At 37.4% G+C, this 19,024-nt stretch overlaps 2 protein-coding genes across 3 annotated transcripts; one reads left to right on the forward strand and one right to left on the reverse strand.

Annotated features, from left to right (window-relative positions):
• Nucleotides 1-391: 391 nt before the first annotated feature.
• c2h1orf43 (chromosome 2 C1orf43 homolog) lies at nt 392-6,050 on the reverse strand. Its single transcript, XM_067404506.1, has 7 exons — nt 5,849-6,050; nt 3,750-3,851; nt 3,261-3,369; nt 3,108-3,161; nt 1,584-1,750; nt 1,430-1,488; nt 392-1,347 (listed from the first exon to the last, which is right to left on the reverse strand). The coding sequence occupies exons 1-7, from the start codon at nt 5,906-5,908 to the stop codon at nt 1,140-1,142; spliced, it is 759 nt and encodes a 252-aa protein (XP_067260607.1). The 5' UTR covers nt 5,909-6,050; the 3' UTR covers nt 392-1,139.
• Nucleotides 6,051-7,192: 1,142 nt separating this feature from the next.
• si:dkey-92i15.4 (uro-adherence factor A) lies at nt 7,193-18,956 on the forward strand. Of its 2 annotated transcripts, XM_067404517.1 has the most exons (8): nt 7,193-7,395; nt 7,694-7,787; nt 12,652-15,754; nt 16,000-16,204; nt 16,340-16,438; nt 17,250-17,463; nt 17,707-17,823; nt 18,094-18,956. In XM_067404517.1, the coding sequence occupies exons 3-8, from the start codon at nt 12,975-12,977 to the stop codon at nt 18,249-18,251; spliced, it is 3,573 nt and encodes a 1,190-aa protein (XP_067260618.1). In that variant the 5' UTR covers nt 7,193-7,395; nt 7,694-7,787; nt 12,652-12,974; the 3' UTR covers nt 18,252-18,956. The 2 variants fall into 2 exon arrangements, with proteins under 2 accessions (XP_067260618.1, XP_067260625.1); XM_067404524.1 differs by lacking the exons at nt 7,193-7,395; nt 7,694-7,787 and adding an exon at nt 10,713-10,958.
• Nucleotides 18,957-19,024: the final 68 nt, after the last annotated feature.

Here is a 19,024-nt window from a genome sequence, read left to right on the forward strand (position 1 = left end):
TTTAAACAAATTAGATTTATATAAGGAGGAAACAATGGAGTTTGAGACTCACTGTATGTCATTTCCATGTACTGAACTCTTGTTATTTAACTATGCCAAGATAAATTCAATTTTTCATTAGAGGGCACCTTTAACAAAAACAAAAAAGCTTACAAAGCCCAAACTGAACGGTATAGTAATTATTTAAATAACATTACAGTTCTGAAACAGCTCTCTTTAGTGACACAGAAGCCCATTCTTAATTGTTGTGTTCCTGAAATCATAAAAAAGGACTCAAAATAGCTAAAAAATAACGCATAGGTTACATCCTTAACCAGTGATGTCTTGTTAGTGAAGACCCCTAAAGGCACAGCAGTGCAGGTACAGAAAACACAGACACATTATTAGATCTGATAAGACTTTATAATACAGTGAAAGTCAACACAGACAGCTTCTCATAGCTCTTTAAGCTACATTACCATGACAACAACCATATCAAGTCATGTCTCAAAGCACTTTGTTCCTCCTTATACACACATGAACTAATTAAAAATTACAATTGCACTTAAAAAATAAGGACAATAAGCTGATCAGTAGCACAGAAAAGAATATTTGTGTCTCTCAGTTTCTGTTAGAATGATGTCCAGCCTTGTCTTCTCTGACACAGGATCTTTTTCGGAAACCTCAAGTTAAGGTTGTTTTAATATAAAACAGGTGTAAGAATGAATGTCCGTACAGCTGTTTTTAATCCACGTTTGTGCCAGAACAGTTATTCCAGTTAATAAGGTTCTCATCCTAGCTAAAGTGACGCATTGTTGGTGCTCTTCATATTAAAATGGTATTCTCACAAAGAAAAGGGTAAACAGTGGCTATGACCTTTAAAGTAAGAAAACAGTGTGAATTCAGGCAGGACAACAATTAAATAAGAAACAAAACATTCTTGCATTGCTCTCAAAGCAGTTACAATGACCTTTATCCCACAGATTTTGTTCTATCTTGTCATTCTCACATTCTCAATGTGATTTGAGGTCATTTTACTGCATCTCCCACTGTGGTAATTTCTACGTGAAAGTTTCTCCTCTGTAGGCTTTCCAGTAAGCAACACTTCTGTTTCACAGTCTGAGTTAAATCTACACCGTTCCTTAAAAGGGTTTCGTTCTCTAAAGTGTGCTCTCTAGCGTATTATAGTTGTCTTTAAAATTTTTGAGCTCCAGAAAGTGTTTGGGCCTCTTGCTGCGCTGTCCGGTGGAGGGCAGGTAAGTAACCTGAATGGTGGAGGCAGACGAGGGGCCGGGAGAGCTGGTCAGATCTTTAGCTGCTGACTGGTGCTGCTGGTTTAGACTGGTACTGCTGGAGTACGTCTTGACACTTTGGGGAAAAAAAGAGAATAACAGAGTGAGAAAAGTGATTTATGAGAGATGAACTGCAAAAAATAGACAACAAAACTTACACAGCAGCCAGTTCAGCCAGATCTTCCTTATACTTCACAAACTCTGCCTCACCAAACATCTATGGGGAAAGAGAACACAAGCCTCTTAAATATGTTCTGCAGTGCCCCCTGCTGTACAAAACCAATTAACACACACAGGCACACTGGGACTGACCCCGGTCCCATGGCGAGCGCTGTCATAGCCCTCCACTAAGCGCTCTAGGAGCGCACCGTGACTCGTCTTGAACAGAGAATGAGAGTTTCGCAGGTCCAGCAGCCACTTCCTGTAGCGCCGCCCGGTCAAAGCACTGGCACTGCGACACAACTCGTGAAATGGGAGATCTATGGGTGGGACAAAAGAAAAATGATGGCAAAATGAGTTCAAAAATGGTACCGTTTCCACCAAAGTACTAAGCAACACAACTGTTTTCAACACTGATAATAATACTAAATGTTTCTTAAGCACCAAATGATCATATTAGAATGATTTCTGAAGGATCATGTGACAGTAAAGACAAGTAATAATGCTAGAAATTCAGCTTTGCCATCACAGAAATAAATTTCACTTTAAAATATATTCAAATAGAAATCAGTTATTTTAAACTGTAATAATAGTTCACAATATTATTGTTTTTACTGTATTGTTGATCAAACAAATACAGCCTTGATAAGCATAAAAGCTTTCTTTCTAATATATATACAGTACAGTCCAAAAGTTTGGAACCACTAAGATTTTTTATGTTTTTAAAAGAAGTTTCGTCTGCTCACCAAGGCTACATTTATTTAATTAAAAATACAGTAAAAAACAGTAATATTGTGAAATATTATTACAATTTAAAATAACTGTGTACTATTTAAATATATTTGACAAAGTAATTTATTCCTGTGATACAAAGCTGAATTTTTAGCATTGTTACTCCAGTCTTTAGTGTCACATGATCCTTCAGAAATCATTCTATTTGCTGCTCAAATCATCATAATATTAGAAAATATGCTGCATATCAGCATATTAAAAACATTAAAAATCTTAATGGCTCCAAACTTTTGGACTGTACTGTATATAAATATATGTATTAACCCTAAACCTTATAGTGGTAATTGTATAAAGTGTTACAAAATTTTGGTTTGGAAATTCATGGTAGTATTATAAATGCTAACAAAAACTAAAACAAACATATTTTTGTTGAAATATAAGAAAATAAAATTCATGACTCTAAAAATAAATTAAATAAAAATAAAAATGGCCACAAATTAATTTTGCATATTATAAATGGCATATTATATAAATCCTGAAATTCTCAGAACTGTTCTGCATTTAATATGAAAATCTCCAAAGAAACCTTGACTGCACAGTGAAACTTAACAGCATTACAAAAATTGTAAAAAAAATTCCACCTAATAGTCCTACAATATTAAAGCAATATTAAATAAAACTAAGTAAACAAACTAAAACACTAACAAAAAACTAAAACAGGGTGAAAAATAAATTACAATAAATAAATTAGAAATAAAAACATCTAAACTACTGCATAATAAGACTGATTTCTGAAATATGACATCATTAAACAGAATTAAACTGCACACAGCAATATCTTTGTATTCATGTGAAATTCATGGGAATTAATTTAAAACATCTTCCAGTAACCAGTGGTCTTGACCCGGCATAAACATTAAACACACAGGCAAAAGAGGGTCTTACCAGAGTCTCTAATGGCATCTAATGCTTGCATTCTGAAGAGATAATTATAACAACCTACACAAACACAAACATGGGCACAAGTTTAGATATGAGTTTTCATATCTGCAACAGTGTTATGAAGAGAACTGCTAGGGGCTTCTTTGTTTCTCTCACCAATTTGGCCTTGATGCTTCAGTCGATCGTCATCTTTAGAGAGCAGATGTGGCTCATAGCGAATGTCATTCACTTTGGACAAACGGGAGTCAATCTCTTCTTTAAGGTCCTGTGAAAGATGCAGCTTTGCTTCAGTGCATTACAAACTAGTATATACAACAAAAATCATCATAGGAGGTATAAAGAGAAAAACAACATCATATAAACAAAAGACAAGACTTTAAAATCAAGGTTTTATTGTTTTGCACAAGGGTAGCTACTTATTTTGTTATATATCAATACAAATAAGATCCATGATAATACATGTGGTACAATGAACATATTTATTGCACAAATATTTTGACCACTTTGTTTTACAGCAGTGACCAAAATATTTAGCTGCTGTTACTACACTACTTATGCTCTCATAAGAATATACAGAATGAACATAAAATCAAATGACCTCTACAGAGACATAAATTATGTTTTGGGTGTCAGGAGGAGCTCTACCTTCGGTGCATTATGACCCAGCGGGACGTGCGGTCCTCTACGAGACTTCATAGCAAAGCGCATTATCTGCCTTTTCACAAAGATGAACAGCAACACAAACACCTGCAGGATAACAGAAGGGTTCAATCAACATATTACACACTCAAATACAATTCTGACACGGGCAATACAGGCTTCAAAGTTATTGAGCTGCCTATATAGACAGTATTTTTAGGCATTATAGGTGCCAAATAATATGACGCTTTGTTGATGACTTGGGTAAAGTTGGTTTTATATTCGGACTTCTGATAAATTCAGACTTTCCAATAAATGTGCAATAAATTAATGTTTGCGAATTTTAAGCAGCGACATGATATTGACAACCAACGATTGTCAACTTACAACATTTTTCACAGTCGATCATTTAATGGCATATTTAATTGTGAATGCCCACTGAATGTCCAATGTAGTGTGATGAACAAGGCTATTAAATACGGATGTCCGAATGTGCGAATATAAAACCATCTTTACCCAAGTTTCTTGATTGGCAACTCTGCGTCCGAAATCGCATACTTCCCTACTATATAGTATGCGAAAAACAGTATGCGAGGCGAGTAGTATGTCCGAATTCATAGTATTCGAAAATCAAACCAACAAAGAGTCTCAACAGAAAAAAACGCTGCGCTGCAGAAGCGCTCTCAAGCGCTCACAGACGGGCGTTTTAAGCAGAGCGCCTAGCGTTTTTTTCCGTTGAGACGCCTTGTTGCTATGATACGGAATATCCGCGTCACTGTTACTTATAACTGATTTTGCAGGTAATTTGTTTCAGGCTAAAAATGTTCACACAATGTGGAATAACTTGCTATGTATGTTCGGAGACCAGCAATATTAATTTCACATCCATTTTGTTTCTGTTTGTTGATGTCGCTGTGCAGCAGGAATGTGACAGTTGGTCGGAGTTGTATTTGTCCCGCCCCTCCTCCACTCTGATTGGACGGCTGGCTAAAAAGTGACAGTGATGAGTTGAACATTCTTCAACTCGAGGCGACCGGTAAAAAAACGCCCAGCTCTCAGCGCTTGAGCGTGAAAAAGACGACCTTATTCCGTATCATGGCAACAAAGCGTCTCAACGGAAAAAAACGCTACGCTGCAGAAGCGCTCTCAAGCGCTCAAAGACGGGCGTTTAAAGCAGAAACGCTAAAGAGTTGGCTGTAAAAAGCTTGATGTGCTGTCAGTAATAATGATTAAACATCTAACGAACAGGTCGAGATAAGTTACATCCGCTTGCTAACACTGTTTTATTTAACGGAGACGTTCGTTGTTAAGCAGTTTAATGAGATTAGAAAACTTAACGGACAGCAAGTTTGTAGTTTTTTTAGAATATGTATATTATTATCATTGTATTTATTTGTATATATTAGTTTGTCAATTGATTCATGTCTTTTGTTTCTCGTATTTTTCTATGCATTAATTTTTAACAATAAATTACTTAATTTCGTTGCTTCAAATCAGCCTCTGTCGTTATATTCACAGATGTATTTTTATTCTGAGGTAAAATTTCCTAGCTAAATAGGTGATTATACTTTGGCATATTTAACAAGCTGTTGAAGAAAGCGTGATCTGCGAGCAGCTGACCGACGCCTCCTTTAAGCTGTTGATTGAATCGACGTTAAAACAACGATGAAAGCGGTAAGCATTAATAAAAAAACATTGCTGATGAAAGCGGAGTAGAGCAGGCCCTTTAAATTTTCGCGCTGTTGTGACGACGCATGACAAGTGACAACATTAACATGGCGGATGTAGTACGTCCGAATTCCATTCATACTACCCATATTCATACTATATAGAACGTACTGTTTTAACGGTCGAGAAGTACGTTCAAATTCAAATGTAGTACCTACTCATGTAGTATGCGATTTCGGACGCAGCAGTGATACAGTTACTATCCAAAGTGGAAATTTCCATTATAATCCCTATTAAAAACTATTCACACATCTGGGCTGGAAATGCAGAATAGACGAAAAACAGACGGATACACATTGCTCCAGCTTTACTGTTGTTGTTGTTATTTGCATGCTCAATACAATTATTATACAAATACAATGCAGTTTGGTACTTACCAGGCTTCCGTAGGCCATAACAAGTACAACATTTACACCGGAAAGAGTTCCTTCTGCCATTGTGAGAATTTAGTTATGAAAGGTAGATATAATTGATCGATACTGGCAGTCGGTTGTAAAATTCAGCTCGTTATTATTATTCAGGTTGACATTTTGAGGAGAGTTTTTGTTGACATGTCCTGCGATCTCTTCGTCGCGTGATTTTCATGGAAAAACTCTTCCGCCTACTCTTCGTTGACGCCTCCTTGTGGTTTGGCATAAATAACGCAACATCAGTTCAGGGTTTCTCAAAAAATGTCCTCAGGTCATGATCAGGTCAGCAAAACAAATATGTGTTCATAAAACTATCCTTGCATAAATTATTGCATACTTCAAAATAAACTGCAATTAAAATATGCCACCATTGCAGCAATACATCAGGCTAACAGCAAACAAAATACATGTTTGCTGTATTAAAAAGTTCCCAGTTGTTTTTTCTCCCTTCTTATAACCACATGACGATGCCTTTCACATTCCATAATACTATTTTCAGAGAGTTACTCACACAGAAGTGGCATATAGGGTATATAAATTTACACCAATACCACTGTGTCTGTCATTGTTCCAAACCACAGTGCTTTCCTGTCATCTTTTCCTCTGTGTGAGATTATAGCTCTCTAGGAGCTCACAAGCCACACGCACATGTACTGTCAATGCATCCAAACATTATGCACATGGTTTTTCAGTGTTCGACTTGTTTCTGTTGAAATGAAGTGAGCGGTGTCAGAACAGCTGACTTAGTGGACAGCTGACCTTTATCAGATCAACACACTGAACGTGAACAATGACACCAGTTCTCTCAGAAGGAACAGAGGTGGGTGGCAGATGCATGAAAAGACAACAAGGGATTGAAATTGTTTCCCCAGTGAGAACAGATATCGAAACAATCATGACTTTATCTCATGCTCTGGTAAACTAAAATCTCTATATTGTACAGACTGTGGTAGAAAAATGAAGAAAAAAAAAAGAGAGGGGAGGGGGGGCGGGTATAGACAAGTGACTCACTCTGTCCTGTTAAAAATAAACCACACGCCGTGCACTCTGCATTTGTCAGATTTATATGAAAATCAGTGCCGAGATACTTTCTGGTATCAGATAAGGTAGTAGTTTTTCATAGCTGTCGGAAGAATGCAACGCAGTTTAGCCACGAAGAAGTTAAATTCCTTCACTGTGACCGATTTCTTGAGAAAAGAGAAGCTGTTTTGGCTAAACAGGACATCAGACGACAGAAGATGGTGAAACATCTAATTATACTGTGTGTCCACAAGCAGCTCAACAATGTGGCTTATTTCGTTTAGTTTATCATTCCACACCGTCTGTCATTTTAGTGTGCTACTTGCATTCAAAAACTGGTAGAAAGAAACAGTTGCAGTTACATTTTTGTCTCTCTGAAACCGCAAACTTAACCAGCTTCCTTTGCTGTTGCCATCAGCAGTCTGCATGTGCCTGTGATGCAAGACAGACCGTTGAAGGATGATGGTTACAGTACATGCACAACTGCCGTTAAGGTAAACACATTCATTTATTTTTATTTTTATTAATAGGTAATGTTTAACAGTTATTGAATGTATTTCTTTGGTTATTTTGGCAAATTTATATCACATTTTTACATGTAATCATATAGGTTGTTTTTAATATAATGTACATGCTTATGCAAGATATAGGTTATACATAAAATATAACGATGTATTCGTATAAAACAGCACATTATCTTTTCATTCACATGTTTTAGAGCATGTAAAAGGTCTGGATGTCAAGTTTCACAAACATTTAAAGCAAAACTCCCGCCCTTCTGCTCTTTCTCAGCCTCTGAGCAGCTCCTTTTGCTGCACTCTTCATTTGCTCTTGCAGCTGCAGGAAGTTGAGCAACTCAGCCCACAACTGTGCCACAGAATTGCAGGTAATTAATTGTCAAAATGTTTTGTATTCTTTTAGAACTGTATATTCTATATTGTTAGAATAATGTTTAATTTAGATGAGTTTTAATGTGAGTTGCAACTTTTCCTACATCTTTTAAGGTTGTGTATGAACAGTTTTGCTTTGTATTGTGGCCTTCATCTACAGGCCATTGTATCTTGAATTCATGTAAATGATGCTTGATGACGACCAACAGGTTAAAATGCTCATGCAGTAGCTGTTTGCGTTTCTGGGTCATGGTTTGCAAGATTCTAAAATTATGCAGGCTATTATTCTGCTGGTGCTTTTGGTTTCAGTTGAAGCACTGTCTATTAAAAAAATCAAACTTCCTTTTCAAACTCTTGCATTATCTTGCATGCTCTTTATTCTTTTACTCATAATAAGACTGTCTTTGTTCTACTGTCTATCATTCCTTAATGTTTTGACAGTCTTTAGGTCGTCAATGTTTGCCAACATTGGGCAACCATCTATATAAATGTTTATAATCTCAGATTTAGTCATATGTAGTGCTGCAAGTATTTCTTATTCTCCAATGATCTGTTATTAACATAAGCCTTATGAAAAAGCCACAACCACAGTATAACAGATCGCTTATTAGCGCCTATTGTAATTGCTCAGTCAATTATTCTTCTTCTCCAAAATTTTTGATTTTTAAATTTTGCACACGCATCAGAAGTGGTGAAAATGTATGTCTGATATGGGTTTCAGATGGCAAAATGGCTTGATAGCGGCACCTACAAAATTTCAATTAAGTATGAAATTCGGTAGACAGATATAACAGCCCAATACCTACAAAAAAGCCACTGGGGTGCAAAATCTGAAAACCCAACAGGAAGTCAGATATTTTGAATTTTCTCAGCAAAATTTTTGCAGTTTTTGCCATTTCCAGACATTGTACTTGAACGTAGAGCTTTAATCAGATCAACATCATATTTGGTCAGTCTAATCTAAAGGCCTTTGCGACATTAAATTGCAAAGATCTTTTGCTGAAGGGCGTGTTTGTGGCGGCCTGACAAAATTCGATGCTTCGCCATGAAACAGGAAGTTGGGCATCCAATGTCCGGCATCAGTAACAGTCATAGCGCCACCTGCGGGCAACAGGAAATGACATGTTTTACACTGTGATTAACTCCTTATTGACATTTAACCAATACAACATCATATTTGGTCAGTCTAATCCTAAGGCCTTAGCGATGTTAAATTGTGAAGATCTTGAGTTTTCGTTAAGTGGCATGTCCGTGGCGGCCTGACAAAGTCTGATGTTTCATCAAGTTAAGTCAGGGATACAATGTCCAACCTGCCCCAAACTTCAAATGTTTGATAAGAGTCCAAACCTGAAGACATCTACATTTCAATATTCAGTTAGTCATAGCGCCATCTGGTGGAAACAGGAAATGTGATGCTTTATGCTGTAATTCACTTCCTGAAACACATTAATATGCCATGAAGTACCAAGCATGCTAGGAACATGTTAAATCATGCAACACTTTGTTAAGTGCTAATGCATGCGATTAACGCCACGTAACAGGAAATTGCTGTAACTCAGGCATACAATGTCCAATCTGCCCCAAACTTCACATGTTTGAGAAGAGTCCTGCCTTGAACACATCTACACATGACAATATTCAGTTATAGTAATAGCGCCATCCACTGGCAACAAGAAGTGACGTGTTTAACACTGTGATGCGCTACTAGCAACATGCTAAAATATGCTATTAAGTTCTAAACTTGCTAGCAACACTTAGCTGAGTGTTAAAGCATGCTATTATATTTATTAAAGAGGAAGTTGTTGTAACTCAAGCATACAATGTCTAATCTAAAGTGCCCTGGCCTGAAGACATCTACATGCTAAAATGTAGTTACAGTCATATCACCACCAGCTGGTAGCAGGAAGTGTGGCAAATACAAATGACTAGCATTGCCATCTTATATTTATATACTTAAATGCATATTGCTCACCGTGCTCTGTTTTCCTAAAGCCACCGGGTGGCAATGGCATGGGTGCGCGGGTCCTTTCATCGCTGTTTGCGGCTTTTAATTTAATACTGTTACTTTGCCATAAAGAGCTGTGAGCAAGTAAATATGTACAGAGATGAAATTAATGAACAAAGGTGGAGGGTAGATGGAAGATGGAGCAGATAGAATAAAAGCTGCTCAGATAAACATATATCTTCGCATTAGCATAACAAAACCCCTAATGTCAAGATTGAAAAGTGTGCTATTGTAAGATGCATACGTTTCAAAGTGATGTTAGTTGTATCATCATACTGGTTAATTGTCAAAATTGGAGCAGTAACCTCATTTGAATATATTAAACACAACTGAGGAGTTTGTCGAGGGGGTGAATATTTCCCAGATAACATAAAAGATGTTTTATTTGTTTTCCATTTACTATTGTTTCAGTTTTAGTGTAGTGGCATTGGGATTAGTGTATTTTTATGGTGTTGGGAAGCTGACTGGTTCAAATTTGTAGTGATTTGTAGTAATTTTAAGTAGTGACATGACACAATGAAAAATTGAATATTTGATTAAATGCACAACACCGAGGTCAAATGTTGTCCAATTAACATGTATGTTGGATGAAGCTGCGCTACAATCATATTGGTTCAACTTTACAAAAACCAGACAGGTGTGAATTCAGTTGGAAGAATCCATTTGCATTTAAAAGAAAACACTTTTAGTCAGACTGAAATTTAAAAAGTCAGTCCTTCATTTATCCAATATTTGAACCATGTTCAGAGTGCTATTGCTCCAAGTCCAGATGATTGTCACAAACATTTACTTTTTAACACCTACTGATTCACCAAGAAACCACGGAGCAGGAATGTTCTCATTAGACGTGAAGGGTGTACATGTTGACAGGTGTACAAGAGACAAAGAAACTGAGACACAAATAGATGGAAGGAGTAAAATAGAGAGGCAGACTGAAAGAGACAGGGGAGGAGAGAGAGGTAGGGAAATGAGAGAGGAAGGCACAATAATCAAAGGGGGTGGAAAAGGGTAAGCATGTCGAACCAGTCAAGCGAGTTCTTATTACAGTAGAAATGCATCATAGAAAAATGACAGACTACAAGGAGTGAGAGCTTAAATGCACAAGGGAAGATGGGGAGAACCTGCTCTCTCAAACTTCTAAGGGACACAGAGGTCCTCTAAGGTACGTTAATTCTGTTTTAAGAGCTAAAACTGTACATGTATGATTAGATTACGTGTCAGGTAAAGTGTATTTCCATTGTTGTTTAAGCATGTGTGCCATGGGAGAACAGGTGTTTCTGTAAACTGACACTGACCTGTTTTCCTTGGAAAGTCTGTAATGTTGCAGTCATATGGCACTAACCTTATTTTGCAAAATACAAGGCACTAGTACATGGCCATTTGTGGTTATGAGCAACGTAATAACAAACTATATTTACTGTGTCAATGTTTCCTTTATTTGTTTTCAATCAGTTCAAGTTTATTTTCATCAGGTCTGTATTTGCGCTTCTGGAAGGTGTACCTCACACCTCTTCCTCCTCCCACTCTATCTCTGCTTTCTGTTTGCTCATGTCTTTTATTTTAAACTCAACTACAGAGCTCTTGACCTATATATATATATGTTTAGTTTAAGATAACAAAAGCAGTCTTTACAACAGAATAAGGTGGGGCAAACAAATCTGGAATGGAGCATTACAAAACCTTGAGTTTTAGTTGTTGATTCAATATTGTCCTGAAAGGCATTTAAATTGATTTGTATACAAATTTCTATCAGTGTCTGCTTGATTGCATGTGACTACTATCAGATGTTACTGAAGTGTTTGAATGAATTTCAATCTGCTGCTTTGAATGAACGTGGGTGTGCATGAGAGGCAGAGTTCCTGCTAGACTAATTGACATAATTCACAGATTTGAAATACAGTCTGTTCTGTTTTAACCTTAAAAAAACAAGTAGAATCTGCCATGACATCCTTATCTTATCTCATTCCTTATTAATGCAGCAAATTTGCTCACCTAATGCATGTCCTATAGCAGGAGCTCACATGCTTGGAAGCTGATACAGAAAATCAGCAGCCTAATATAGAGATTGACTGGCATAAAATACAAAAAATACGTTATGTTGTATAACGTATGTTGTATTTCAAAAATGTATATTAAATACATGTATCTGACGTACTGCCTATCCCTGTTTATTCACACATTGTAATGCATCCTCAGTATGAATTATGTAACTTTAAATGTGTGCACTCTGACTGTGTAACATATGTGGTGTTAGACAGGATTGTAGTTTGGTGTGTTTGACCTGTTATCTGACCAAAACTGAAGAGTGTGACAAGTAACATCAAGAATGTTGTAAGAGTAAACATGCAACAAAATGCATACATATACAAACTGGTTCAGTGATCTTTAAACCTTTTAGGAATGTTTGATTTTACAGAGTGAGGAATACAAGTAAGGTGTTTATCCAGAGTTTCAAGATGTTTACATATGAGGGTATAGATGCTGTATGCCTGGAAGACATTTATGGACTCTCATTGTAATAAATACAGAGTTTCAGTATGTTGAAATCCTGAGGTACTAGAACAAACCTTGGCAGGTGATTTGAAAATGCACTTTAAGCGTGTACACTGTTGAGTGGGAGGTGGTATATCTTAGTGGTTAAAGGTCTTGGCCAGGTTGTATGTTCAGACCATAGTACAGGGTTGTGATCCATTCAGAACTAAATTGAGAATGCCTTTTACATTCCAGTTATATTCTTGAATTTTAATTAATGCAGCAAGCGGGATGAATTTGAATCTAATGAAGTACAAAAAATGTATAAAACTTAATTTGATTAAATCTAACCTTCACATGTGGTTGTTGCTTTTACATCACAGAACAAGATAAGGAGCAGAGAGCACTGAGCACCAATTACTAGCTATTTTTGGATCCAGAGAGAGTGAAACATCTGTCAGAAGAGCAACAAACTGAAGCTAAAGTTAGCAGGTCTCCTCCACCACCCTGGATTACAAACACATTTTTCCAGCTTTTAAAAAAATGGTAGGAAAATACAGCCCTTCTTAATTACTTCACAAATGCTGCCAATCCGAGAAAAAAAGGAATAAACATTTTTGATCAAGTTGCTGAAATATGTTAGCAACCAGCCTTCCGTTTATACTGTAATGAATATACTGTGTGACATTCAGAGACATTTAAAAACATGAGTTTGCATACTGGAACTTCTGTATATCAGTTTCCTGAATCAGACACAACTGGCGACAGAACTGAAGGTGCAGAATCATCCAGCGGAACAGCAGCACAAAATCATAATCAGTCATCTGTAAAGACTTTTGGCTCTGCAGCTGCTAAATTCAAAATCCGCTCAGCTAAATCACTTCAGCCAAAGGACCTCGGGATGATAAGTAACATTTCTAAGGGAAAAGTTGAAGACTCAAGCCAGAAATGTGATCCTTGTAAGGACCTCAACAAAGTCTCTACTTCTTCTGCTAGTGGTATCCATATTGACACTGATGACAAAAAGACAGGTACAAATTTAGGTAATTGCACTCTTAAGGACTCAGCTCTTTCCATCAGTTCTGAAAAGGGTGATGTGAGTGCTAAGCAGTCAAACACTCAAGAAGAAGAGAGTCAGAAAGCAAGTGACAGGAGCAGAGGAGATGATCTGAGGAGATTTTACCAGTCAAATAAAAGCAAAAGCTTAGACTGGAGAGAAATGAGTAGTAGAGCAGGAAATGGGAACAGAACTGGGATAACTAGTGGGACCAGAGATTTTAATAATTTTATGACGCGATCCAATAGTTTTGAGAGAACAGAGGCAAACAACAAGACAACTTCATACACACAAGATAATCAACCCAGTAGTGTTTCTTGGAGGATTCAGGCTTACAGTGGAGCCAATCAGAACACTGACAGAAAGGTTTACCCAATCTCTGGATCTACATCTGTGAGAATGAACCGTGTAAATTTTGCTCTGGATCAGGCAAGCAGTGGCCAGTCACTTCCGGTCAGATTGAAGCCAAGACTTAGTCAAGGTAGTATCGGAGAAGCTAGCAGTCTCTGGGCACAGCAACAAGGTGAATCAAGTCTTGATCAGACAGACAACAGACTGGAATCCTGGGCCAGAGAGCAAGGACCTTCCAATACTGAGGAAGTAACTGGAAACCAAACAATAACAGAAAGAATTAAGAAACTGTTTGGGGCAGATGCCAAATCTGATGCACACTCAAAAAATTCAATCGGATTAAAACGCAACAATACTCTAACTTCTGATAAATCATTTCCTAAATTAATTGACACTGTGGACTCTACTCCAAGTCATAGAAAATACAATACTGACTCTTTGTTTGGAACTTCAAATTCTTCTGACAGCCAACAGGGGAAACCTTCTTTCAATGTAGAAAAAGCTAGATCATTGCCAAGAGGATTTCCAAAAACATACATTGTTCCGAAGCAAGAACCCTCTACCAACAGGGATAATAAAACTGACCAAGGGGACAATTCCTCTGGATTAAGTTTTTCAATGTCACCAAAGCCTAAATGGAGTGCAGAAATGTCCTCTATTAAAAAAGTTGAGTCACTTCTGCCTGAAGACAATGAAGAGACAAGCAGAAGGGGGTTTACAGGGTCTCCAAAGTTCTGTAGTCAGTCCTTAGAAAGGACCAGGAATATGTCAGAAACTGCTCAATACAATGCTCGTAGGAACCAGTCTACATGTTCGGATAGTAGTTCAAGCATTTCCAGCCAGGGTGTCAAAAATTTGTTAAACACTTCCGGAGGAATCAAGGAGGAAATTGGGAAAGTCAAACAATCAGATAAAGAGAGTGCAAAAAGACTGGACATAAATCAATACAAGTATCTTAGTGGTTTGCAAGATGGGATCACCCAACCCAAGTACCCACTAGCCTCAAAAGGTGCAGCACACAGTGAAATCCATAAAGAGGAAGAGAAAGAGGAAGTTTTCAAAGGTAAAACTGAAGGAAGGAGAGTAGAAGGTGTGCTAGAAAAAAATTGTGTACCATCCTTTGATTCAGTGAAGAATACAATCAGCATGTTTGAATCTTTGGCTCAACAAAGCAAAAGCACACCAGAGATTCTTCTTACCAGGAGGACCTTATCTGTACCAGAGCATCCCAAACCTGTGGTTCTTATAAGGAAGAGTGATTCAGATAAAAATCTACATTTTCGAAGGTTTGTGGGGAATACAGAAAGCCTAAGAACAAATTTTTTTAACAAAAGTTATTCTAATGAGGAGACTGAAGGGACTCTAGATACAAGTAGAACTCCTCATTCAAATTCCATAGTCAAAGTAAGACCAACATTAGAACATCAGGAGATTTACAGAAAGAGCGTTGAGCTTGCTCCAGCATTCAAACAAATGAATGACTCAAGAACTGACCAAGTTATCAACATGAGGGATGAAGATAAATTGAAAACATTGAGCAAAAAACAAACAGATGAACCAGATTCTGCCATCACTTCAACCTCAGGGCTCAGAAACAAAGGGGCAATGGAAGAAAAAGCAGGAGTCCCATCAATCTCCCAACAGTCAGATGTCAAAAATGTATTAAAGCAACAGACAATTGATCTAAAAATAGTTGATGATGATGATGATGATGATGATGTAGAAAACACACCGACTAACTGTCCTGATAGAGCCCCTTTTACAGTTAGCATTCAGAATCAGATTAGCCCTGAAGCCACACCAGTCAATGGTACCCATCCCAAAGTGCTGCCCAATTTTTCTCAAAGCTTTACTCCTGTCCAAACAACCTATTCCTTACTCAACAATTCGAACAATAACAACTATGAAACAAGGAATGATTGCACCATATTGACTACTAGCAAGGCTAGGTGGAGCTCTGATGAAGAAGACGATGATGAGGAGGAAACTGAAACTGATGAAGACTCTGACTCAGGAGAGTCATCTGTGACCATCACAAGCAACATGAGCCAATCAGAACGCAGAAGTTTTTCTCTAAGGTAATTGATATGAAAAATAAAAAAGTGATACAAATGATTCAGGATGTAAAAAAAGAAATACAAGAAATAAGACTAAAGTGGAGTGTCAGCTTATTTCACAAGCACAAATCAGCAGGTTACCCTTACGTTGCATTTCTTCATGCTCCTGCCACCATATGCTACTGTAGCTCCTTTCCTTTAAACTATTTTTATATCTCCACTTCACATAACCCCTATTCTCTTTTTTATATATTTACCACTTACAGTCTTGTGGACCTATGTAATTATGGTGGGGTGGACTATAAACCATCAGATGGCAGTTTTTTAGAGGATTGCGAAGATTTGCCATCCACACGCTCTGCGTCCTTGAGCTCCGACATCTCAGCCTTCTCTTCTGTGACTCTGTTGAGCACTGATGAATTGGATCGCTTACTGGACGATGTCAGGGGCTTGGGAGATGACACCCTGCAGGTAAAACAAGTGATATAAGTTTGTCTTGAAACATACAATTTGACAATGAAATAGATTTAAACTATCATGTCATGTACATTTTTAGAAATAAAGAAACCTTTTGCTATCATAACTTGTACCTCTGACTTATAACAGAAGTATGAAGACGTGCAAGTGGTTGTGTTACACAAGGAGGTGGGGAGTGGCTTAGGATTTACCTTGGCAGGTGGAGTGGATCAGAATAAACCAGTCACAGTGAGTATCAGCAAATGCTGTAATGTGAACATACCAATACTAATGGTCAAACAAAAGTCAGCAAATACAAAAAACTTAAAATTAGTTTAATACTAAAGTAATCTATTGTGCATCTAAAAAAAAATTGGCAACAGAAATTACTTCAACTCTGCATTTTACTGAAATACCAAATTTCTCTTTCTTTAATAAATACAAAGTTCTGGCATGAAACTCTAACGGGCAGGCAAATAGGTCCTTTAACTTAACCTGCTCATAATCACATCATAGTCTATAGGACACAGATGATTGGTTCCTGCTGTATTAGTAGCCAATGAGCTTGCGTGCTCAATCTTCAAATAAATGAGAAGTATTTGCCTTAGCAGTGCAGCGCACTTCAGAAACCCTCCACCTTCCCCAGCTCCACCTGTATAGATCTGCTACAGGTAATTAATATACGCTATATTGTACAGCAGAAGCATGTCTTACTTGCTCACAGCAGCGTGTTGGGTATGTATTGGCTGTGGCAAGTCCCGAACTTGCTCTGCAACAGCATAGCAGATCTGTTTCGCCAAGACCAAACATATCAAGTTTGTAATACCCATTACCATGCCAAACACTCCGAGAGTTGTCATGACAGAACTGGTAAATGTCCTTGTTTTTAGGATTAAATCCTAAAATGATTATGTAACTTTTAAGTACACCATATTTCATTTTATACTTCAACACAGTTCAGTTGAACAATACAATACAATACAATTTTTGACTTTTTTTGAAGTTGATGCAATTTGACTTTAACTGGAATGGGGTGTTTCACCCCCATCTCATCTCTTAGGTCCACAGAGTAATTCCAGGTGGAGTAGCAGAGCAAGAAGGCTCTATCTTCGAGGGTGCTCGGGTGCTGTCCATCAATGGCACCGCCTTGCAAAACTCTGCCCACTGGGAGGCTCTGCGTACACTGAGAAAAGCAAGAGGGCAGGGCATGGCAGTGGTTGTTCTTCAGAGCGTTAACAGCAGAAAAGAGGCCACTGAAAGACCAGGAATCACAGGTGGGTGGAGAGATATGGAAGAAAGCATGTTATTATACACATGTATGTGGTTTTCACTATGAATGTGAAATCATCTGGAAATAAACCAACATTTTGGGAAGGTTCTGTATTAAGTTTTTTGATGATAATACTGATAAAGTTGCCTTACCTTGTATACAGGTGAGATAGAAAAGTGTGACAAAAGCAAGCAGTCTCTTGTGCAATCCCATATTCATACTTTGTGTGTGTGTGTGCCCCCTACAGGCAGGAGAGTCCGTGTGACTCTGAAAAAATCCAGCTCTGATCTTGGCTTTAGTCTGGAAGGAGGGGTGGGCTCCAGCTCAGGAGACAAACCCCTCACTGTACAAAAAATATTCCGTGGTAAGACCTCTTTTTCTCATATTCATATTCAATCATATTCAACACAACTATTCACTAATGTGGATTATGTGAGAAAGTCTGGGGAAAGAAAAATGTTAATATGATTCTACCAATTACAAAAGTAAGGACGAACTGCCGCTTACCTAACACCTTCTTGCTACTGGTATCCCTCCTGCACTTCAGCACAAGAGGGCAATTTTGAGCTTGTGCTTAGTCTCATTCCAAGCTCTTTCATGACAACAAGCAATTAAGTCAATTTCTTGTTTCTAGGTGGACCAGTCAGTGAAGTGTTTCCTGGGGATGAGCTGTTGGAGGTTCAAGGTCAGAGTTTGGCGGGTATGATGCGGCTCGAGGCTTGGAACCTCATAAAGAAACTGCCCTCTGGTCCAGTGGAGGTCTTACTACACCGTCCTCACCAGCCACGCTGAAGACCTTTATTTCCTTCGTACACCTTACTTCTCAAAGCGCTTTGCAATTCAGTCATAATTTAAACACACTGGTATAGTTTTTTCCTCTAAGAATTAGCTGTTACAGGTTCTGTGAAGTTGTATTTTTGCAAATGTTCAGTTCTGCAATTATGAAGTATCTTTTATCATAGTGTTTTCAAGTATATATATATTTTTTAAGATAAATATGAAATAAGGGCATAAAAGCACTGGAGGCCTGGAGGTCATTCTTAAATATTACTTATTTTAAATGTTTATGCACTCACATTATGCAACTATTATATTGTACAATCAGTCTTCATCAGAAGCCATTATATATATTTTTTAGTTTTTTATGCTACATGTATATGTTGTCTGTACAGCACAGATCCGTCCCAATTAAACTTTTGTAATATTAAAGACAAAAGCAGAAACTACATTTCTTTCATAAGTCATATTTAATTTATGATACATAACATTTCAATGCATTACTCTTTTTCATTAATTTTAGGCCATTTTTAATTAATTTTGTTAATTATAATAATTTAATATAATAATTTGTTAATTAGAATATATATTAAGAGACTGCATCTTTTACAACCATTATGAAAACTAACTGTAGAGACTAATTGCAGTTCTCCTGAAAGATCCATAAGTTAACTGCCTTGTTCAATCTTTAATTCAAAACAAGCAGGTAGTTATGGTATATTGACCCATCCTGTAAGAATATACTTAATACATTCAATCATATATACTTAATTTCAATCATTTCAATC

The sequence above is a fragment of the Chanodichthys erythropterus genome, chromosome 2 (assembly GCF_024489055.1).
Source record: "Chanodichthys erythropterus isolate Z2021 chromosome 2, ASM2448905v1, whole genome shotgun sequence".
Classification (NCBI taxonomy): Eukaryota; Metazoa; Chordata; class Actinopteri; order Cypriniformes; family Xenocyprididae; genus Chanodichthys; species Chanodichthys erythropterus.